Source organism: Uranotaenia lowii, chromosome 2, assembly GCF_029784155.1.
Source record: "Uranotaenia lowii strain MFRU-FL chromosome 2, ASM2978415v1, whole genome shotgun sequence".
In the NCBI taxonomy this organism is placed as follows: domain Eukaryota; kingdom Metazoa; phylum Arthropoda; class Insecta; order Diptera; family Culicidae; genus Uranotaenia; species Uranotaenia lowii.
Window position 1 is genome coordinate 426,875,074 of NC_073692.1, and position 21,912 is coordinate 426,896,985.

At 36.5% G+C, this 21,912-nt stretch overlaps 5 protein-coding genes across 10 annotated transcripts in view; 3 read left to right on the forward strand and 2 right to left on the reverse strand.

Annotated features, from left to right (window-relative positions):
* Positions 1 to 241: 241 nt before the first annotated feature.
* LOC129745588 (uncharacterized) lies at positions 242 to 2,890 on the reverse strand. Of its 2 annotated transcripts, XM_055738743.1 has the most exons (7): positions 2,753 to 2,890; positions 2,356 to 2,661; positions 2,010 to 2,297; positions 1,919 to 1,939; positions 1,378 to 1,845; positions 1,076 to 1,317; positions 242 to 1,008 (listed from the first exon to the last, which is right to left on the reverse strand). In XM_055738743.1, exons 2-7 carry the CDS (start codon positions 2,626 to 2,628, stop codon positions 657 to 659), a joined length of 1,644 nt encoding a protein of 547 aa, XP_055594718.1. In that variant the 5' UTR covers positions 2,629 to 2,661; positions 2,753 to 2,890; the 3' UTR covers positions 242 to 656. The 2 variants fall into 2 exon arrangements, with proteins under 2 accessions (XP_055594718.1, XP_055594719.1); XM_055738744.1 differs by lacking the exon at positions 1,919 to 1,939.
* A 348-nt stretch (positions 2,891 to 3,238) lies between these two features.
* Positions 3,239 to 5,896, forward strand: LOC129745265 (porphobilinogen deaminase). Its single transcript, XM_055738225.1, has 4 exons — positions 3,239 to 3,578; positions 3,635 to 3,707; positions 3,769 to 5,210; positions 5,267 to 5,896. Exons 1-3 carry the CDS (start codon positions 3,534 to 3,536, stop codon positions 5,208 to 5,210), a joined length of 1,560 nt encoding a protein of 519 aa, XP_055594200.1. The 5' UTR covers positions 3,239 to 3,533; the 3' UTR covers positions 5,267 to 5,896.
* A 530-nt stretch (positions 5,897 to 6,426) lies between these two features.
* On the forward strand, positions 6,427 to 13,397 carry LOC129746639 (heat shock factor protein). 5 transcript variants are annotated; one of them, XR_008737333.1, is made up of 12 exons: positions 6,427 to 6,656; positions 7,464 to 7,572; positions 7,634 to 7,971; positions 8,038 to 8,154; positions 8,223 to 8,308; positions 8,507 to 8,569; positions 9,003 to 9,953; positions 10,019 to 10,124; positions 10,742 to 10,819; positions 11,666 to 11,801; positions 12,211 to 12,374; positions 12,899 to 13,036. XR_008737333.1 is itself a non-coding variant. In XM_055740428.1 (11 exons), the coding sequence occupies exons 1-11, from the start codon at positions 6,549 to 6,551 to the stop codon at positions 13,030 to 13,032; spliced, it is 2,226 nt and encodes a 741-aa protein (XP_055596403.1). In that variant the 5' UTR covers positions 6,427 to 6,548; the 3' UTR covers positions 13,033 to 13,397. The 5 variants fall into 5 exon arrangements, 4 of the variants coding, with proteins under 4 accessions (XP_055596403.1, XP_055596404.1, XP_055596407.1 ...); XM_055740428.1 differs by lacking the exon at positions 12,211 to 12,374 and having other exon boundaries at positions 12,899 to 13,397; XM_055740429.1 differs by lacking the exon at positions 12,211 to 12,374 and having other exon boundaries at positions 10,745 to 10,819; positions 12,899 to 13,397.
* A 3,252-nt stretch (positions 13,398 to 16,649) lies between these two features.
* The window catches only part of LOC129744515 (zinc finger protein 423 homolog), a 196,014-nt gene continuing 190,751 nt past the window's right edge, over positions 16,650 to 21,912 (forward strand). Inside the window, exon 1 of the mRNA XM_055737079.1 lies at positions 16,650 to 16,775. The gene's annotated coding sequence lies outside the window, so the exon portion shown is untranslated. The remainder of the gene's footprint in view (positions 16,776 to 21,912) is intronic.
* LOC129744516 (F-box/LRR-repeat protein 20-like) lies at positions 17,669 to 20,283 on the reverse strand. Its single transcript, XM_055737084.1, has 4 exons — positions 20,047 to 20,283; positions 18,674 to 19,915; positions 18,063 to 18,616; positions 17,669 to 18,002 (listed from the first exon to the last, which is right to left on the reverse strand). The coding sequence occupies exons 1-4, from the start codon at positions 20,125 to 20,127 to the stop codon at positions 17,798 to 17,800; spliced, it is 2,082 nt and encodes a 693-aa protein (XP_055593059.1). The 5' UTR covers positions 20,128 to 20,283; the 3' UTR covers positions 17,669 to 17,797.

Below are 21,912 nucleotides of genomic sequence, written 5' to 3' on the forward strand. Positions count from 1 at the left end.
TGTATTTTGGGAGATTATTTTGCTAAGCGCCTGAAAAAAAAAATGGTAACCATAAATGCGTTAGCAGTAACTTTAGGCTGGAATCTTAGGAAATTGCGACAAGGAACATGTTAATCTTTAACAATAACTAACATCTCAGAAGAGAGGAAACTATGTTTTATTCTTCAAAAGATATGCGAAGTTAACATACGTTCTACATAGAGAAGCCAAATCGATGTGATACTCAAGAAATTGTTATAAGCCGGTTTATCTAAATTTTATTGATCGACTATGAACTCTTTAGAGGTTCGGTTCGGATAGAGGTCCGGTGTAATAGATAATATACCATATCAAGGAACTTTTGAATTAATTACTCTGTTCAATTGTTGAATTAAATTATTTTGATAGTCTTTCAATATTGGTATGCCCCTTCAGATATTTTTGTTTGTTTGAATTAAAGTAAAATGATTTTTATTTTCCTTTCAAGATAAATACCAAAACTGTATTGGGATAAACACTATACCGAAAACTTTTGTTTATAACATACAAATAAGTACATCTTTTATAATAACTTTTGTGTAGTATCGTAAGACGTAATTTTTCTGGAATAAAATTATAACAACGATTGTGCAGCTATTGTCTTATGAACAGCGATATTTCATATAGTAATAGCCCATTTAGGACGATGAATTGTTGTAGTTTTTGCGCCCGCCTAGTTCTAAAAGGTATCGATCTGGGTGGTCTATCCAATCGGCTGCCGTTATCTTGACCGTTCGCTGGCGTTCTGCTTCTTTGATTTGCCAATTCTTTATGTCCAGCTGAATTTCCCGCTGCTGTTGATTGCCACAGCCCCACACTTCTATGGATAAGATTTTGTGCTGCAGTCCACGGTGCTCCAGCTTTTCGAAGTGTTCATCGACGATTATCAGTGGTTTTCTGGGATCCGAACCCGCACGTAAACCCTTCGGATAGCCCCGAATGTGGGTGTTCAAGTAGAGGCTCTTCGATTTCCGCTCAAGCAGTTGAAATCTGGAAAAAGTTAAACAGGTTTTTTTTTCCTTTCTGATATGTTTTAGGTTTGAGGCTATTTTATTACTTAGGTAACAGCTGCAGGCAGCAGCTGTCTTCATCGCCAACGTAAAGATGCGTCTCGCGCCATTCACTCGAATTAGCCACACAGAACAGCAGGTCGTCATCACATCGGAATAGGATAATGTTCGGACCACGGTATCCGAGCACATGGTGCAAAAATCGATTAGTACCAGCCCCATCTTCTCTCGAATCATACAGCAATGTCCAGTGCGACGGTACCATCGAAAGTAGTTTGGCCATGAAAACCTGGAAAATCATCAACTTGTTATATTTACAAAAGTTTTCTAAATTTGTTAAACTACAAACCGTGGAGGCTAGATTAGTAGATGTTGAGTTCATCGGGGGTTGGACGGATTGAGGCTTGGAGTATGTTGGCGGTAGGGAACCTGCTAGGAGCCACGCCTCGGAAACTGGTAACAGTGTTTGCATAATGTTGTTATCCGTTTTTATTTCGGCAGTCTGTGGATCTTTGTCCGCTGATTTTCCGCTAAAATTGGGACTGCCTTTCTCCAATATCGGTGTTTGTAGTTCCAAACCATAGCTAGCTTCCCCAGCGTTAATGGCACTTATTGATACGACTGTGTCGCTATTGTTTTTCATGCTCTTGTCGATTATCAACCGATGAGAGGTGCTTAGTGCATGCACACAATATTTATGAATAGGCGGAACCAATCGTGGAACGTTATTATCCAGCCAGCGGCATATAAAGCCAGGACTCAATGATTCCTTGGAGAAAAAGCAGGACTGTACGACAGAGTTGAGGGTTCGATCCAACTGTCAGGAAAAAATTATTCAACAAAATTATAATTCAGCTCGAAGATTTACAAAAAACAAAAGTTCGAGTTACCGTTTCCGGACTATCTGCTTTCTAAGCAGCATGTAATTGGAGATAAAGACTAAAATTTAATTAATTAATTAATTAGAAAAAGCAACATTACCAAGAAACATGATTGAGGTCCATCTTGATAGTGCGCCATCGCTAAGTTGTAGCATGTTCTCAGCAGTTCCTTAAAGTTTTCGGGCGTAATCAACTCGCTCTCGTTAAGATCCCCGAACATTCTTACGTAATTCTCAAGAATAACGGAATCATCTAAAATGCCAAGAAATTTTTCACATTGCTGTCTAAATGCCGTCAGGCCCAGGTGGTCAGTCTTGGCCCGGCTGTTGTGTCGCAGATATTTGAACAGCTTCAATCCCAGATTAGGGAACTTTGGAAACACGTATTTCTGTGAAATATGTTTGTTGTTAAGAACATGACTCCGAAATAAAATGCTTCCAAGTTACCGCAAATATATCTCCGGTAATTCCGGAGATACCCCGCTCATCTTCGCATTTCTTGACCAGAATTTTGCCAAGCTTCTCAACGGGATGATACTGTGCCTGAGAACGATCCTGCAGATCAGCTCCACTTGCCGTCCGTGTCATGCCTCTGGCCGGTCCGTCGTGTGGGTTGCCTGCTGGATTGAGCAACACATTTCCACCTCCTGTTGGTACAATACGATCGGGATTGCTCGACACACCGGATGTGGTTTTAGTGGTACTGTGGGAATTCCCCATTGCTGATAGGGCGCGACTAGTCAAACAGAAAATCTTTAGCAGCACCCCCACAGGAATGCGTATTAGTGTTGAGAATTTCACCAGAAATATGTGATATTGGCTAAAGTAATGGTTTTAGACTCACCTTTTTGGACAGCCACAACAAATAAGGCACGAACGTAGTGGAAAAATTACAAAATTTATCAATGGCAAGAAATCATTTTTTGCGTATTTCAGCGAGAACAAAACAACGATGAGCTCTATAGCTTAACATCGCGAAAGGGCAAGTCGATTAATTAGATATTGCTCACGAAAAATAATCAGAACATCAAATTTTGAGAAGAAAATTAAATTTTGAGATTATAGTTTTTTTTTCTTATCGCCACGTTTTTTACGCAACAAATTATATTTGGTATTTTTATAAAGTTTAAAGACTTTTAAGAAAAATTGTTTGATTAACTTTTAAACAAGGTTGTTAAACAAGCTGGAATAATAATTATTGAATGATCATGCACTCAAAAAGCGGCACAATTCAGTTGGTTGAATATTTTGTAAACACAATTTTGGGGTTTGTTATCTAAGATGATTAAATTCCAAGACGTTTCAGTGGTTCGTTGTCCGAGCGTGAAAGTGACGGCAATTTTGGAAGAACTCGTGTCACGTTACATAAATATCAAAAAGCATAAAAACATTGCATGTGTTAAGTTAGATTTATTGAAAGTTAAATTAATTTTTTATGTTCATCTCCTGAGTTATGTTAAATAAAATGTACTAGCTAGTGTTCTGATATAAAAGTATAGTCTAAAGCCTCACAAGTATTTGTATCAACGGTGCTCCGCAACTACATAACATTTTTTATCATTAGCATAAAGAGTGCGCTAGCTAGAATCGAAACCTTAAAAAAGCATTGAAAAAAGAAATCTAGAATGGCTGATAAGAAAGTGGTTCGCGTTGGTTCAAGAAAGAGCGAGGTTGTACGATTCATCTATTGGAATGATAAAAGTATTAAATAATAAGTTTTTTACAGCTTGCCCTCATTCAAACCAAATATGTTATATCCTGTCTTCAAAAACTCAACCCTGACGTTCAGTATGAGATATGTACGTTGATTGATAATGGAATGATTGGCAAAATTTAATTTTTGAATTGTTTTTTTTTTAGATACGATGACAACGGTGGGTGACCGTGTACTAAACAAGTCGTTACCGAAAATCGGAGAAAAATCTTTATTCACTAAAGATTTGGAAGATGCTTTGACGACGGGTGGCGTTGATTTCGTAGTTCATTCCCTGAAAGATTTACCCACGGCCTTACCACTGGGCATGGCCATTGGCGCAGTTTTGGAACGAGAAGATCCCCGTGATGCGCTGGTATTAAATGAAAAACATCGTGGCAAAACCTTGGCCACGTTACCTAAAGGAAGTATTATAGGGACGTCGTCTTTACGAAGATCAGCCCAGTTAGCCCGCAACTATCCTCACTTAATCGTATGTGATATACGAGGAAACCTTAATACTCGCCTGGCTAAACTGGATGCTGAAAATTCCAAGTTTGCCGGAATAATACTTGCTCAAGCTGGTTTGGTGCGAATGGGCTGGAATAAACGGATCGATCAGGTCTTAGAACCCACCGAAATTTTGTATGCCGTTGGACAGGGAGCGCTAGCTGTCGAATGTAGATCGAACGATGACTATATTTTAGGAATGTTGTTTAAACTTTGTCACTTAGAAACCCAGTGCAAAATTATCGTAGAACGAAGTTTTCTCAAAACCCTCGGTGGTGGCTGTAGTGCCCCGGTAGCCGTTTGTACAAACCTAAAGCGGAAACATGACTCCAAATCTTTACAACTTTATATAGAAGGTGCTGTCTGGAGCTTGGATGGGAAATCCGAAATCAAATCAACCCTTGACTGTGAACTGCAGTTCAACGAAAAGGGACCAACTGATGAAACAGACGATGCCGTTCCAATCAAGAAAACAAGAACTGTTGAAGACAATAATTCGGATAATAACGGTAATAATCAAACAGAGACTACAAAATTGAATCCACCGTTGAGTGAGAAAAAAATTGACCTCGCCAAGTTTGTGAGCGTTCACGAGGAAATGTTCCAAAAATGTCCCTTTTCAAAGGCTCAAAATAAAACAAAAGACATTAAAGAGCAAGGACAAGGAGACGCAAAGCCATCATCGGTTTGTCCCAGTACGAGTTTTCCAGTCGGTATCGATTTTATGGGTAACTGCCCATACGTGAGTACTGAACAAAAAATCGACGCATCGGTTCAGGTGCCCATGAAGTGTCCCATTGCCGTGCACTGCGAACCTTCGACCAGTATGCCACACATGTCTGCCGATCAGTGTCCTTTCCTAAAAGAACAAGCAAAAATTCTGGATTACAACGAGAACATGCCTCAGGGAACGGAAACTCCAACACTCGAGGACAACAGTGAGCATTTGCACTGTGGAATGTACTGTCATGGGAAGCTAGAACGCACAATACTCGATAAGTGCGAAAAGCTAGGCCAATCGTTAGCACAGGAGTTGATCTCCAAGGGAGCATTGGAAGTTATGAAATGTGCACAAAACGAAATCCATTCAAAAGCATAGGTGACCTGAATTCCCGTTAGATTTTGTTTTGTTTGTTTATTGTTTTATTATTATAGGCGCTTTATGACAGATCATATATTAAAAGCAGTATAGACAGCTAATGATAGTAGAAAAATATAATGGTGAAAATGTATACCTATAATACAAAGAAAATCGGACAGGGAAGAAATGTGGAATTGTTAAAAACAACTGTGGCAATTCCAGAGTTGATCAATTTCAAAACTAATTTATGCTCGGCAAAATTTTGTTATCGAAATTGTAGGTGAAATCCTAATATATCTTCTCAGTTAAAGCACTATTTCGTATGCAATTATTGGTTCGGCTGATTTTTTTTTTTTTTCATTTAATACTTTTTTCATTCACAGTATAATTGATGAACTTCTTGACCCTTTGATGATTATTCATTTTCATCGCAATTCAGTTTTTGGTTAATTGTATAATCATTGGTAGCTCCAGAGAGTTCAAAAGTTTCCAAGTACTTTATTCAGGAAGTTGAAAATGTTTCCCGGTATTGTCCATTGTCCTCAGGTGAGTCGAACAGAATAGGTGTGCATATATGCAAGAAAATATAGTTAATTTGTCTGTGGTTAAACTAAGGCAAAGATTTTTGACTATGGTCACGGTTCTAGGTATTTTTTTTTTTTGGTACATTTTTTTTCTATAATAAAACTTCTGACTCAAGGTCATTTATAAAAAATGTACATTTTTTTCCGAAAGCATTTGGGTGACTTGAATTGGAGATGATTAACGAATATTATACGATGTTGGGTGTATGGGAATACGAGGGTGGGATCAAAAGGCAAGCTTATTATTGGCAATTTTCTCTTCATTATCATATACCGTATTGGTTTTCGTTCAGTTTTACACGTTTTGCACCGGGGTAGTGCACTTAATTAGAAATTCGAATGAAAACAAAATTTATCATATAGGTTTACTAACATCTCCTTTATGTTCTAAAATTATTGCAGTTACTGGGATAATTTCCAACCGTTAGACGATAGCCTAACGTGCGAATAAGTGGACCAAAGTGTGTAGGTGTTTCTACAAACCTTGGAGTGGACCAGCAATTTATCGGAGTTGAGTTTCAATGTTGGCCCACAGTTCGAATTGCATGCAAGTGCACTTGAAAATTTTGACATTTTCTGTTTGTGCGCACTTTGTTTTCCTGTTGCGCCCCTTCGATTTGTTAGTCAATTAGAAACAAATGTCATGACTGCAGTTCGGGGCCCAGAAAGCAAAAGTTGTTTTTCTACGTCGTCTGCATAAAACTCGTATGCGTGTGAAAAAGATTCTTTTCTCGTTAAAAGGTGATATAAAACGCGTTTAAAGTTAGCCTAAATGATGCATAGTTTCAGTGAGTCAGGTGCCGGAGTTCCAGCGTTTCTGGCCAAGCTGTGGCGGCTGGTAGAAGATCCGGAAACGAACGATTTGATATCTTGGAGCTCGGTAAGAAATCTGTTCCATCGTACATGGAAAAGGAAAATGGCTGACCAGTAGTCTGCTCTCCTGCGAATAGAATTTTATTTTTAGTATTTTGAAATTTTTTCATAATAACGGGATTGAATTGCCAAATTTTGTAAAGGATTTTGATTGGTTATTTTTTAAGTAAATTTTAATGTTAATTTCTTTTCGAAAAACACATTATTGCATTCTGATATTTTTTAAGCATGTCACAATTGGACAACGATTTGGACATATCGATTCACGAAATGTCTAAACATTCATTTTTTTGTGCAATTATCATTTCGCAATTTTTTTTTTTTGGGCCTCAGATAAGGCACACAAGCTATATTCCAAAATTTCTGACTTAATCAATGTTTGACCAAAAAATGTTGGTTGTCTGAAAAACTTGACATGTCAGCTCCAAAATTAGGGTGACCTTGATCTTGGTAAGCTTGAACTTTTCGTAAAAGCTTATTGGAAACTTAATTTTAATAAAATATTAATGAATATTAATGTATAAATTTAGAATAATAAATGATTGTTACGGTAATTTACAATAATTCGAATAAGGAAATGTCCAAGTTTTTTTTAAAAGCTCGAAACATGACTACTAACCATACAAAATGAAAAATTTAGCCTTATTAAAATTGAGAGTCATTTAAGCGTTTTTAAAGATTCTGATCCGATACTTTGGAATTAGAATAAGTTTTTATCAAAAAATTTCCTAAGTTCATTGAATTATATACTGCTAAAAAGAAAACTAAAAACAAACAACATATATCAATATGAATTAATAATTCTTTTTTTCAGGATGGAAGGAGTTTCATTATTCAAAATCAAGCTCAATTCGCCAAAGAGTTGTTGCCACTAAACTACAAACACAACAATATGGCCAGTTTCATACGTCAGCTGAATATGTGTAAGGCTTTTTTGACCCAATATCTCATTCTAAATTCGATTAAACCCCAAAACATTTACAGATGGCTTCCACAAAATAACTTCTATTGATAACGGCGGGTTGCGATTTGACAAAGATGAGATGGAGTTCACTCATCCCTGCTTCCAGAAAGACCATCCCTATCTGTTGGAGCATATTAAACGTAAAATCGCTACCGCCAAGCAGCAGCAACAGGACGACAAAGGCTCCCTAAAGCTGGAGGTTGTCAATAGGGTGCTGACCGAGGTGAAAAATATGCGCGGCCGGCAGGAGTCGCTTGATTCGCGATTTTCCACCATGAAACAGGAGAACGAAGCCCTGTGGAGGGAAATCGCAATTCTCAGACAGAAGCATTTGAAGCAGCAACAGATTGTGAACAAGGTATTTTAATAGTATATATTTAAACGGATAAACAGAGTAGAAGACATTTGTTTTTATTGGTTTCAGCTTATTCAATTTTTAGTCACCATAGTTCAACCGTCGCGAGGTGGTTTAAGTTCAATGGGAAACGCTAGCAATAAGCGCCGTTTCCAGTTGATGATTAACGAGGCACCTGCTAATAAGGTAAGTATCCGTTCAAACGGTTTTGATGTACAGAGGGCATTGTTTAACGATTATTATCTTTTCAAAAGACGAAAAAATCCAACGAAGGTGCAACCATTGAAGAGCTGGGTGAGGTGCTGGAGGGAGCTGCTTTTGATGAGGATCATGACTTATTGTGAGTATTCGTTAATTTATAACGTATTTTCTAATCGACCTTCCCTGATAAGTATTTTTTGTTAATTAGTGACAAAAGACGAAAAGATTTGTTTTTTTTTTGTTTTAATACCAAGATCCGTTTCCCTGAACATCTAAAGCATACAATTAATTTTAAAACAGATCCTTAGCATGACTGAAAATGTATTCGTGTTTGCAGGTCAATCTGTAAAGATACTAATAATGATTCTGTTAAAGCAACACAATCGAAGAGCTATACAAGGTACATTGTTGAATGTGTTTGTGTGCCTTTATTTTTATGTTTTTTTAAAACTGTTACTTGTTACTTGTTTATTTTGCTCATCTCGATAGTATCTACAAATAACCCTGTTGTATTCAAAGTTAGAATGCATGCATTCTTTTAAATTTGTTATGCGATTTATAAATAATTCATTAAATGGACCTTATAACTGCTCTATTATCGATAATACTAGGGTACTCAATGCTACTGAGACGTAGAACATCGAATCATCGGTGTTTTAAAAAAAAAATTCCTCGTTTTTAATGTCTTAAGCAAAGCCAAAAAATTCTTTCAAATTTTTATAGAGTTCGCTAGATAATTTTTTTTAAATCTATCTGTTGTTGTACGCATGTTTAACTTATATTGTTATTCACGCAGTTTTTGCTTAGATGATTATCACGATTATCTTTTGCAGAGATTCTACATTACCGGAGGTAACCTCTCCGCAGTCTATAAATCACCAATCGCCGTACCATCCAGAAAATGTGAATGAAATTATTGAAGAAGTTGTGAGTTCTTCGCCAAATTTCAGATCTAGTCAGAGACGAAATGTACCGATTAGACCAAATAATAGCACTAACCGTACTGCTGGCATTCCCAAAAACATAAATCAACTCCTTGATGACAACAAACAAAACATGGACGACGGCGGTGCCGATTTTGAGAACGAAGATTACCTCGTTGATCACGTCGAGGAAGGGGAATCGGATCCTAATCAGTTCTATAATGATATGGAGATGTTACATACCCCGATGGTTATCAAAGAGATGGAAAAACAAGAACAACTTAAACGACAACCAACTCAGAAGGTTGTTTTCAAAGGAGAAAGTTTGCTCAAGGGCAAGCAAAACGGGGCTTCTGCCCAAAATCAGAAGTCCGGTGCTACTAATGGTGATAAGAAGCATGAATATCAAAATAACGATAAGAAATCGATATTGACCTCGAAGCAAATCACAATTGTCGACGATGCTGACATGGATGCCGGTCCGTCTGGATCAAATAATTTTACTGCTAACGCCGATGTTGCGGGAAGATCCTCGGTTGGATTTGACGTGGAGGATTTCATCGTTAATGAAGTGCCGAATGATATTTTTGAGGACAATGGCCAGACAGCAAAGGAATCGCCGATGTTGGGTGGCTTCAATTTCGAACCAGGTTTCTACAACCCCAATGTCAATATAAATGAAATTAAAACAAAACAAACGGGTGGTCAAAGTCAAACGTTTAATAACCAAACAGGATCGTCAAATGCTGCCTCCCATGGAAATGTTGGTGTTGAAAATGAGGCTGAATCAAGCAATACAGGTTCCGGTACTCTAGCTAGGTTCATCAGTAATGATATCGATTTGAATAAGTTCACTTCGGTGTAAGTATTCAAAAATCCAAGCAATTTGAGTTTCACCTATTAAATCTATGTTTTTTTTTTTCTAGGATCGATTATGGTCAACATATTGACAGTGTGCAAACTGATTTGGATTCTTTGAAAGAGCTTTTGAAGGGAGAAGGTTATCAGCTTGATGCTAATGCCTTGCTTGGGGTAAGTCTATGAATTATAAATAGTCTTAAACGAGTTTGATTTAATATAACCAGTTTTACTAGGATGAAGAAGAACAAGTGTTAAAGTGGCCTAATTCTGTTAACGCCTTCGCCCTTCAATTCACCTGTGAAGAAAACTGTTTGCTAGAATCATAATTTCGTTTAATTTTCGTTTATTGTTACCAGTTTATATTATCCTGTTTATAAAAATGCACATGAAATAAGGCATGTAATAATGTTTTGAATATTAGACAAATGAATTGGTCAGAAATTAACTGCCTAAACCACTTTTTTGATAGCTTCTAGGTGAAAATTTATGAGAAAAAAAAACGTCAGGTTTCATTGCTGAGTGTATGTTACATCATCGAGTTGTTGTGTCTGCTGGAAATCAATTCGTAACATCAATCCGTACCCATTAATTATAACGATTAAAGCATTACACTTACTAATCCCTTTGGTTCAAAACACAAACTAAATATACCGTACGTTTCGATTCAATATTAATTCCCTGCCGCTGATGTCCATCATGATGTTGGTCATCCAAATCCGTTGGTGCAAACCAAAAATAAACAAAAACTGACGAATTGATGTTCAATTTATGACAAATTGATCAAATAGCAGCCAATTGGAACAGCACCACCGATTGGCAGATTCTATTTCGCGCAGCCCTCATTCGATGCCGATGCTTTGAGCAAGGTTTGAACATACTATTTTAAACTAAACCCGAAAGCTGCGAGAATCTGGCATGATTGTTGAAGAAATGACTACAAAAGTGTGTCCGTTAAGGAGAGAAATGTTGTTACAGAAACTGTTATCTCACAGAAAATTCTTGATCAAAAAAGTTAACCAACATCAGAATTTTTCAAAAGTACACTTTCTAAGTTTATATTCAAAATCAATACCCTTTACTCGAATAATATCCCGTAAGTTTCGATGCGTTTTCAAAATGCACCACCTCGAATGCTACTAATTCTCCTGAAAAATTATCGTGACTAACTCCTTTTGAATCGCTGTTAGTATAGAAAATCACTATTAAAATAATTTTGAGAACTTCCTTTTTTGTAAAATTTAAACGAAAATGTTAGGCTTCAAATTTTTGAATAAAAAATGATAAAAACCTCATTTTGATAATAACCATTTTAAATATCGAAAACTAAAATTATAACTAAAACAAAAAAAAACTAGTAGACTATAAAAGTTTTTAGACATAATAGCTAAAAAATTATATTTTTCTTCCAAAAATTTTCACACCTTCACATTAAAAACAAATCAAACCAGATACGTGAAAACGGAATAACGATTTTTTTTTATTTATAACATTATATGAATGAAATTTTTTTAACGAATAACGACTGAAAGGCACAAACTTACGGTATATGAAGCTAATTTTTTCAGTAGATCTCTTCAGTAGTTGTCGCATATCGGTTGAATTATCTAAAAAAAATTAGATTTTACAATTATGTTGGCCATATGCGATTCAAAACCGTAATCAACCTGACACAATGTACAAGCTCACGGAACTAATCGAATTTTTGCTTTTAGCTTTTCTCTGGCAATGAGGATATCATGGGCTACGAATTCCCAATGAACTTACCGGAAATGAGTAACGAAGAAAAGAAAAACGCCAACGACGGCACGGTCGCCACCTTTTCGACCGACAACAGCAGCGGCTCTTCAGGTGAGTCGGCTTGTCCAGGTACTTATTTGGTGTCGTTTTGTAGATACGTAGTAACATCATTTAGTGTGACCAAAATTATTTACTATCTTTTGTGTTTTGATTGCAATTGGATAACAATAACTAGTAGAAAACATATATTGTGCTATAGTATTCTGTTTTATTTAAATTAAATATTCTTTTAAAATAGCAATACTATTTCGAAGCTTTAACAGATTATTATTTTTTGAAAGCCTCCAAGTTGTACTAAACTTTTAGTCTAATATTTGCAGAGTGGCATGATTTTATATCTGGTGCTTTAAAAAAAGTATAAATTTAACGGTAGAATATATCCGTAGCACCACCGTTGGTTTGACTGCCCTCGTGGCTTTAGTATACTTGAATTAATACGAAATATGACCTCTTTTCACAGGAAAGTCTGTTACGACGTTGCAAAAATGTGGTTGAGTAATGGTTATTGTTGTTCATTGATTGTTAAGCATGATTGACAGGCAAACACTGGCAAACACTGGTGATGTGTTAAATCTATCAATATAGGGGATGCGCTAAAGCGAAGCTGGCGAGAATAAGTATCAGGTACATATCTAAACAGTGCTGATATTTAAGCCAATTTTTGCCGATATATTGCATCGTACTTACAACTGTAAATCTGAAAAAATGGCGTTGAGCTAGGGTTGTTGACTGTGGATCTTTTGTGTTACTGTGTGAATGAGAGATGTATGAGTGAACGCCTCGTTTTATTTTTTATTTTCAATTAACAGTTTTACCTTTTCAGTGTTTTTATTTTGGATTCTATTCTGTTTTGTTACTTTATTTTTCAATGTGACGCGTGAGTAATAGATTTTTCAAAGTCACTACTCCTGTTCTTGGACGCTTCATGTATTATGATAGTTCTGTAAAAATGTTATGGGTACTTACATTAAGTCTTAATTTTTAAAATGGACATTTTGATTGGTTGTGCTATTTGAATGATAAAAAAAACTAGTTCAAGAACAGTGGTGTGGTGACTTTCAGGCGTCATAATTACTCGAACAGAATACTTTCCATGATTGGAAGCTGATGCCGAGTATCTCCTATTGATTATCGTTGCGTGTTCACAGGTCACACACCGGGCACACCGTATCATTTCATGGCCTATAGAAATGCTGCTGGAGGACAGCCCGCTGCTACTGATTACATCGATCTTAATGCACTTCTCAGTCTCGAAGAAAACAACAACACGTCTCTATTTTAATAACCTTGTCCGATTCAAACCTTTTCACAATAGTTTGTTCGTAGAGCTTAACGTATATTATTCTTATTTTTTTTCTTCAATTTCTTCTGATACCGTTGATAGGAGCTACAAATTTAAGTTTGATAGGGTGTGTGGAAATATAATTACCAGTAAAAATGCAACCAAGTGATTTAAGTAGATATTATCACAGCTAACTTTTGTTGTTTGTCGAGATGTTTATACTATTAGGACAAATTTGTTACTTTCATAAAAATGCAGATGACAGGAATATTTTGATACATACCAAGTTTCAATATAGAATACAAAGAGGAATGTACAAAGTCCTCTAAAAAAAACTATGAACAATAAAATATATTTGACCGCAATTCAATGAAATAATATGTACTTTAAAAGTCTTGTAGTAATAGCCTTTTCCTTGAATATGGCAAAAATACTTACATTTCTAATTTTTTTAAACATTATTTTGTTCGATTTATGAAACTGATAATTACTGCAAAATAACGTCTAGGTTGCAAGATTTTATAAAACAGTACAATATTTTCTTTCATTCTTAACGATATCACAACTCCATGTTTTATTTTAGAGTCCAGGAAAAATAAGTAGGTATAGGACTTCATGAAGAGATCTACATTGTCGATGATCAACCGCTTTCGCAACACTTGCTGTTAGGGGAAATTTTCGATATCCTCTGTCTACTCTCTGCTTCACTTTCTCCCTCAACCCATTTTTCGTTGTTCAAATCCTATTTGTTGTTGATAAAATTATGAAGAGGTTGTTAGCAGGACACGACCGCAAGGTTATCGTAGAATTAGTGTTCTATAGAAAGAATTTCTTTAACCTTCCATAGAGCCTATGTCTATCTCGGCTCACTGGTGACCGCAGACAATGACATCAGCCGTGAGATCCGGCGACGAGTGATCAGCGGAAGTCGTGCCTACTATGGACTCCACAAGCAACTGCGATCGAGAAGACTTAGCACTCGCACAAAGCGTAATCTGTACACGACGCTCATCAGACCGGTTGTTCTCTACGGGCACGAGACGTGGATATTGCTCGAGGAGGACCTGCGTACACTAGGAGTATTCGAGTGACGAGTGTTAGAAACCATCGTTGGCGGCGTGCCGGAGAAGGAAGTGTGGAGGCGAAGAATGAACCACGAACCAATCAATCAGTTACAGTCAATCTATCAGTTATCCAGCTATCTATCAAATCAAATCTCTCTCAACTTTTCCATACTTGAACAAAGTTTGTTAAAATTCCATCTTAATTGGATGGGTACGTTTCTTGTTTTAATGATCATCATTTCTGGGTTCATCGACTGATATTTTGTAGAAATGTCTACGCTATCCGGTCATGTTTGTCTCACTTTTTAAGACTTACTTCTCACGTCTCACTTCTCTCTATTCTCAGGACTCGCTTCTCTTCTAACGCCTCTCTGCTTGCCTCACTTCTCACGTGTCATTTCCACTTCTCACATTTTTTTTATTTTGCCAGGAATTTACCACTTCCTGGTATTCTTCCCCATGACACTTCTCACACGTTTTACAGCTCACTTTTTATTGTTCACGTCTCATTTCCAACGTGCAACGTCTCACTTCTCATGTCGTTTCACGTCTCGCTTGACACGTTCCATATCTCATGTAGTACACTTCTCCTATCCACTTCTCTGGTGTCACGTTCCACGTCTAATCTTTCAATGTCTTGTCTCTGGTCTCATGTTTCGTGTCTCATGACTCGATTATTAAGTGTTCCGTGTCTCATGACTCGGGTCTTAAGTGTTAGGACTGCATGCATTAAAATCTTAGTTCAAGACAGTTACTTCAGCGTTTGAGGCTTCACAAGATTTTTTGCGTTCTAAATTCGATGACATTCAGTCGGATTTCCATGACTTTAAAGTCGAGAATGAACACCTCAAAGTTGAAGTTTCTGATCTTCAACTCTGCCAAACGTCTCTCTCCACTAAGGTGAATAAATTAGAAGGCAATCTGGACAAAATCAATCGAGATGCTATCTCCAAAAATGCTATGTTTGTGGAATATCACCGCCGTTCTAAGCAAGAATGACTTTTGAGTCATTTTCACTTTTTTGCTGGAAACGGTCTCTTTTAGTGTTAACTATCGAATAAAAACACAAACAAGTATACTTTGTTCTGAACTTATACGAAATTTTCATCAAGGTGGTTGTCTCTATGTTGATAATTCTACGCAAGAATGTCACACTACCGAACATTCTATGAAAAATGCAAATTTTATCAAAAAATTCTCTTAAGATGAATTTAAACTGTTGAATTTAATGCTATTCACTGAAAAAACACCAAAATAGAGGGCGGAGGAGGAGCGAGAAGCCTTGAGTGTTTTATTCAGAGAAATTTTTACTAAACACTTTTCGGTAGGCACTACTTACAGGATCCATACTCAACTATACTCTTTTATACACAAAGAGGAACGTTTTTCTCAAATTACGGTTTAACATGAGTTTTTGGGAAAAAAAGATACTATACGTGCTTTTAAAATGATAGAAAAGTTGTAGCCGTGTGACAGTTTTTCGTAGAACTAGCATCGGCATGCATTCTGATTCTACGTAAAAGTGTCACACGGAGCATTTTTGGCTCTAGTTGGCTGTTTTTTGTAGGAAATGTAATTTTTTTTTGAGAGATAACATTGTAAAATGATTAACTTGAACTGTTCACTACGAAAAAACTATCGGTGAATTTTTAGTTTTAGAGAAAAATTGGAATTATATCTGATGTTTTAATCGCGTTTTTCTCGTTTGCACGTTTTCCCACATGGGACAATCTTGCTTAGAATGATTCAGTAATTGAAAGTGAAAATGTTGTTAGTTTAGTCTGTAACGTTTGTAATAAGTTTGACTTGAAACCTGAACATATTGATTCTGCAAATAGAATGTACTTTGGCAAAACTTTCAAAGACCGTAATTAATCACACCAAGTTATACGACCTGTTTGAAAACTATTTAAGACAAGAAGTTTTTATGAACGCATTTGAAACATTATTTCGTCTTTTAACTCGATACTTCAGGCTTCGTCGAAAACAACAACTTAGACCATGAAATTGAGAGGTAACTGTTTCCCATGGATGTCTTTTGATCTTTGGATCAGCTGTGAGGTCTCATGCCTCAGACCTCAGGTTGCATATGTCGTGTCCCAAGTTTAATGTCTAATTGTTCAAGTTTCAGAGCAGATCGCAGTCTCAAAATTTTAAACGATTTTCGGTATAAGCGCAATTTGCACGGTTTTTTACACGGTACGTAGAACCAGTGAATAAACTTATTGTATGATTAGGTATGCACCGTAGATTTTAATTAATTTATTAAAAAAAAGCAGAATGTGAAACAGAAAACCAAAAACAGTTATGAAGTTTTTTTTTACTAGATTTTGAAAGAAGTATCAAATAGACCGTTTGGACAAACCTTTGTTTAACGGTCGCCATGTGAAGATTTGATCGACTGATTCCAAAAAAAAAACTTAAATCCCGAGCTTTTTTGCTAAAAGTTCATCACAAATTACAATAACACTGATGTATTTTTATCAATTTTATGTTTTTTTAATACTGATTATTATTTTTTTTTTCATTCAATAATAGGATGTTTAGTGAGAATCATTATCCGGTTATGGACGTGATTTCTCATGAGTCTGATGAGTCAGATCTTGAAACTACCCATGGATAATAATTGAACCGATACTGCCATATACCGAGCTCAAACGTGATTCATCAATTGGTAAGGTGAGTGATTCAATAATTATTATATGTGTTCATTCCTGTGGATTAGGTAATGTTCTTTTTTAATGATATCTAGTGACAGATTTGAAGAAGTGATACAACTTTCAAAGAAAAAAAAAGGAGGCATCCATTCGAGCTTATGTGAATTGATATGAGACAGAACAGAGCAAATACAACTGGAGCAGGGATGTTCGAACCTAGACTCAGGATCTCAATTCGTATGGGGAACTGGCCAACAATGTTCCAAGCAGAAGTTGAAGCCATTCCAGAATGCACTTTAGCCTGTTTGAAAAGTATCTTCATATTCTCTGACAGACAGGCCGCTCTCCGAGCACTAAGTACGTTCACATGTTACTTTAAGCTAGTATGGGAGTGTATTGTTGCACTAAGCAGGGCTAGAAGTTGGTCACTTTTTAGTAACTTTGTCACTTTTTTCAGGCTGGTCACTCAGAAGTTACTTTTTTTGAAATTTGGTCCCTAAAGTCACTATTTTGTATATAATTTTCTTACAACTGAGCTTATTTTTAAAAAAAATTTCTACGCATTAAAAACATTTTATTGTTTCACGACAAGTGGTATGTATTCATTAGTTTATTATTAGGTTATTCGTTTATTATTTATTTGACGGGTTCCTTTTCTTTCCTTTCGAGTCCTGTGGGAATTCACACGACCTAAATTGAGAGAATAGCTCAGATAAGGAAGCAAGCGCACAACTTATTGAGTCTAGTGCAGTCTTAGTGTAGTCTGGATGCACGACATTTATGTAGTTTGGTTTCCAAATTACCGTTTTTTTAATTAAACAAAAAAATCGGATGTTACTCAAGCACTTTCAACATCTTCCAGGGATTTTCGTAACTTTCCTCTCATATTCTTCTTCTCGCAAATTTTATTAAATAGTTGAACTTTATTTATCATGTTTGTAACATTTTGAAAACTCCAAACTTACAAATACTCAACGCAATAAAACACAATAGGTAGGTCGGTTAGTAAACTAGAGCAATCACCAAAATTGAAACAATGTTGTATTAGATACGTTTTGGCATAGGTGGTGGTGGTGGTTTTTTAACGAAATATCCAGGTTCACCGACGTATGGGCCTGGTTTGCTCATGTGTATGGTGCGCAGTGTGGGTACGTTGATGAGCCTCAAATTAGGCTCCGCGCACATGTTGCGACAACCCCGGACGTCCAGCGTTCGGAGGTTTAAACAATGTATGGCTATGTAGTCCAAGCTAAAAAGTGGATAGACTTAAGGTTGCGTGAATTTCATTTTGAAACAGGTGAAATCTTACCTGAAATCAGATAGCTGGAAGCATCGATCTAGTGACAATGTTTGCAAGCGTTTAAGATGGATAGCTATCAACTCTACTGATTTGTCGTTGATATTATGGCACTCGCTCAGATCCAGAATCTCCAGTGACGTACAGTTTTTCACTAGAACGCGTATACCCTCGATTGAAATCTGTTGACATTTGGCTAAACTAAGCTCCTTCAATTCGATCAATTTGAAGGAATAAATCAGGGAAATGTCCGAAATTTTGTTACACTGGGATAGACGAAGAACTCGCAAACCTTTGAGCATATCGATGGTGTATTCACTGCAGGAATCATCTTTGTTAACAACATTTTGCTGACATATCTCCATCATCGCTTTTTTGCGCTTAGCATCGTTGACAATTTCCTGCTCGGCCTTACTGCGCAGTGAAATTTTAAACATTTCTTCTTGAGCTTGGGGTTCTTCAGACATGGGTTCAACTTGCACTGCATTTGAAACAGTCGATTTGTTCAGCTCATAATCCTGTACCTTTTGGAGCATTCTTACCCCCGTCATCGCACTATCCGATATCTGAAATAACGAAATCAGTCGTAAGTTTGCTTAAGTAAAATGGAAATCTAGCACTACCTTATCACAATAGTCCAAATTGAGATGACGCAACCATATCAAACTTTTAAAAACGATTTGTAGACATAGATCCGATACTGAATGGAAACAGTAACTCATGTCTAGGAGGCGTAACGATGGGAAGTTTTCTGCTATTTTTATGACCGAACTCTCGCACAGATTCAGTGCACTTACGTACAGCTCTACGAGTACGGGATTCTGGGCCGTTGCAATACCTCTGATGATACCTTGCCCGGTAACTGATTCGCACTCGGATATGTCCAGCACTTGAAGCTGTTTCAGCTCAGCTATGTGTTGAACTCCTTGATCTGTGAGTGCTCTGCAGCGCCGCAATTTCAGTGATTTTAAGTTGACCATATGTTTGCAGACGATGAGCAAACTAGAATCTGTAAATCGCGCTGATTTCGAAACATCAAGATAACTTATGAAGCTTTGATGTTGAGCTAACGCTGATATGCCAGGGTTTGTTAACTGGTCACATAAGCTCAAATCGATAGAGTCGAGTCTTAGGTTTTGGAGGCTCGATAGCACCTCTAAAGCGTCTCCATCAATCAGCGTCGAGCTGAAGTTCAAATCCTTAATTTTATCTACCTGGCGAGTGATGATTTGTGTAATGTAATGAAATGTTAGTACGTTTTCTGATGCGTCATCCGGTCGTCCTGGATAGAATTTGCGGTACAATCCTTTGTGAAATGAAATTGAGCAGCCACTCAAGTCCAGTGATCTCAAATTTGGAGTCAGCATAACAATGCGTTTGAATAAGGCGTCCGATAAATATCTGTTGTAAGCGAGGCTGAGCGAGGTAATCTGGCGAAAATTCTGTGCAATTACTCCTTTCTCAGTTTCAGATTCGAACAATCTCCCCGGCATCAGTAACTCGCGGCATCCTTCTACCTTCAAACTTCTCAAGTTCGGTGTATTGGTCAAAATATTAACAAAAGTTTTCTCCCGTATGTCGCAAGCTTTAAAAGTTAGATTTTGAATGTTTTCTCCGAATCGAGAAAAGAAAATATCCGAATCATTGAACTCTACTTGTGAAAATATGATGGTTTGAAAAACTCGGGAGCTCTTCAGCAAATTACAAGCTGGATTAATGTTATCTCCAAAATGCGTCTTGATGAAACTAAAGCACACATCGTTCACAAATAGTTGGTACTGAGTAGCCTCCAGCCATCGTTTGCAAGTCAGTCCAACAGCAAAGCGGTCACCAGGGTTCAGATAACCAAATATTTCAACGAGTATCTACAAAAAACATTAAAAAAAATTTAACTATCTGGAACAACTCGTCTGCATTCCCGTTATCAAACAAAGAGATAGATCAAGATTAAAAAAATGTTTCATCACGAGACCCATTTTCTTTTCTATTTACTTACCTCCATCGGTAGGTCACTGTATTTCGGGCCAAAATCATCGTAGTCTTTATTGTACAAATTCCTTTCAGCGTTTCTATACATTTTGTGAAAATAATACGACCACCAAAGATGTTGGTCTGCTTCTGAACTGAAATAGTTTGCAACTAGCAGTAACGTTTGAAATACTGCATAAACAAATTGACCAGAAGTTTGTTGCGTTTCTGAGCTCTATACACGACACAGTGACAGCTGATTGTGGAGTTCGCGTGTGGTGGTAAGTGCGCAAAAGCAAAACATGAATGAAATGAACGTCGCCTTTGATAAAATCAGTATGATTTCTGGGATGAATTTGGTTTCAATGAATATCATCTTCACGAACTGTTGATAATGATAAATTCATTAACTTTTAAGTAAGGAAAGCAGTTGCTAAATGTGCCTCGTTATTCGAAACCAAATATACAAATTAGCAGTGGGATAAATCATGTAAACCTATTAATCTTTTATTTTTAAAGAAAAGCAATTTTGACTATCTTGAACATTCCCTTACGAATTACACAGGACAAAAGTAGATAATCTCTGATGCTAAAACATACTGGGCGAAAGAAAACAAATCACTTCACATAATACCAATTGCCTAATCGGGGTGATAAGAGGAATGATATCTGTACCAACACGTGAAAAGGATCTATCTCCAAAAGTAAACAAAAACCATTTTCAGTACCTCGCGAGAGGCCAACACTTGCACTACTCAACGGTAAAACCCTTTTGAGAAAATAATATTCCGTTACAACTCAATTTGAGTAAAGGATCTATAAACATTCTTAAACCAGAACTGCCATTACATGGATATACACCCTTTACTCCGAAACCATTTTTCGCTACTACTCCGCCAACAAACTCAAAATAATCAATTTAACTCTTTATTCAACATAAAAACATAGTTACAAATGAATGCGAGCTTGTAACTTAAGCTAAAAATAAGAAAATAGCAAAGGGTGTATAAACAGGTTAGACAAAATGTTCACGTGAAGTAGGTTCTATCTACGATAGCGCGTTATTTTTTCGTGATAATTGATATTCCTCTATTCCAACATATAGAGGATGCTTCTAAAAATCGTTTGTCTTTCATAAAAATCAAAAATTTCAAGTTATTTTTAATTAGCGATTTGAAATAGGTTGTATTTTTTTCAAACGCGTTCTCAATACGCCATCATGGATATAGATCATTTTTGTGTGTTGGTAAATATTTGACACTTTATTCAAAATAAAAACATAGCAAATGAACGCGAGCTTAAAACTAAAGCTAGAAATGAGAAAATAGCAAAGGGTGTATAAACAAAGGAGATAAAATATTACGTGAGCTAGGTTCTATCTACGATAGCGCGTTGTTTCTTCATGAAAATTGATATTCCTCTATTCCAACATATAGAGGATGCTCCTAAAAATCGTTAAGCTATCATAAAAATCAAAAATTTCAAGTAATTTTTAATTAGCGATTTAAAATAGGTTGTATTTTTTTCAAACGCGTTTTTCTCGATTCGCCATATATGGAGATAGATCCTTTTCACGTGTTTGTACAGATATAATTATACTTAAATCAAGTTGATAAGATTACATTCGGTTTAGGCGTATTTCCTTAATTTTGTAATCTAGTAATTCCAAAATTGTTCACTTACAAGTGGAATTTTATCTTATATCTTATATAAAAAGCGTAAGAGTTAGAGTTACGCCAGAGAACAGAAAATGGTTAACCCCTTAAACCTTAAACCTCAGATTTAACAGTTCAAAAGGAGTTTCAGTTACATCACGCAGAGAAAACTAATCAATTTTAACTCGCTTGTTTTTCTTCATATTAATTGTTTAGAACCAAAGAAAAACGGTATAGTT

Excerpts from the sequence above, each read along its gene's own strand:
- LOC129745265 (XM_055738225.1), top strand. The coding sequence starts at position 3,534 with ATGGCTGATAAGAAAGTGGTTCGCGTTGGTTCAAGAAAGAGCGAG. Across the intron at positions 3,579-3,634 it reads TTGGTTCAAGAAAGAGCGAG|CTTGCCCTCATTCAAACCAA; the intron begins GTTGTACGATTC and ends AGTTTTTTACAG. Across the intron at positions 3,708-3,768 it reads TGACGTTCAGTATGAGATAT|ATACGATGACAACGGTGGGT; the intron begins GTACGTTGATTG and ends TTTTTTTTTTAG.
- LOC129745588 (XM_055738743.1), bottom strand. The coding sequence starts at position 2,628 with ATGGGGAATTCCCACAGTACCACTAAAACCACATCCGGTGTGTCGAGC. Across the intron at positions 2,298-2,355 it reads TTACCGGAGATATATTTGCG|AAATACGTGTTTCCAAAGTT; the intron begins GTAACTTGGAAG and ends CATATTTCACAG. Across the intron at positions 1,009-1,075 it reads TGCCTGCAGCTGTTACCTAA|ATTTCAACTGCTTGAGCGGA; the intron begins GTAATAAAATAG and ends AACTTTTTCCAG.
- LOC129744516 (XM_055737084.1), bottom strand. The coding sequence starts at position 20,127 with ATGTATAGAAACGCTGAAAGGAATTTGTACAATAAAGACTACGATGAT. Across the intron at positions 19,916-20,046 it reads ACAGTGACCTACCGATGGAG|ATACTCGTTGAAATATTTGG; the intron begins GTAAGTAAATAG and ends TGTTTTTTGTAG. Across the intron at positions 18,003-18,062 it reads TTCCAGCTATCTGATTTCAG|CTTGGACTACATAGCCATAC; the intron begins GTAAGATTTCAC and ends TCCACTTTTTAG.
- LOC129746639 (XM_055740428.1), top strand. The coding sequence starts at position 6,549 with ATGATGCATAGTTTCAGTGAGTCAGGTGCCGGAGTTCCAGCGTTTCTG. Across the intron at positions 7,972-8,037 it reads AGCAACAGATTGTGAACAAG|CTTATTCAATTTTTAGTCAC; the intron begins GTATTTTAATAG and ends TATTGGTTTCAG. Across the intron at positions 8,309-8,506 it reads GATGAGGATCATGACTTATT|GTCAATCTGTAAAGATACTA; the intron begins GTGAGTATTCGT and ends TCGTGTTTGCAG.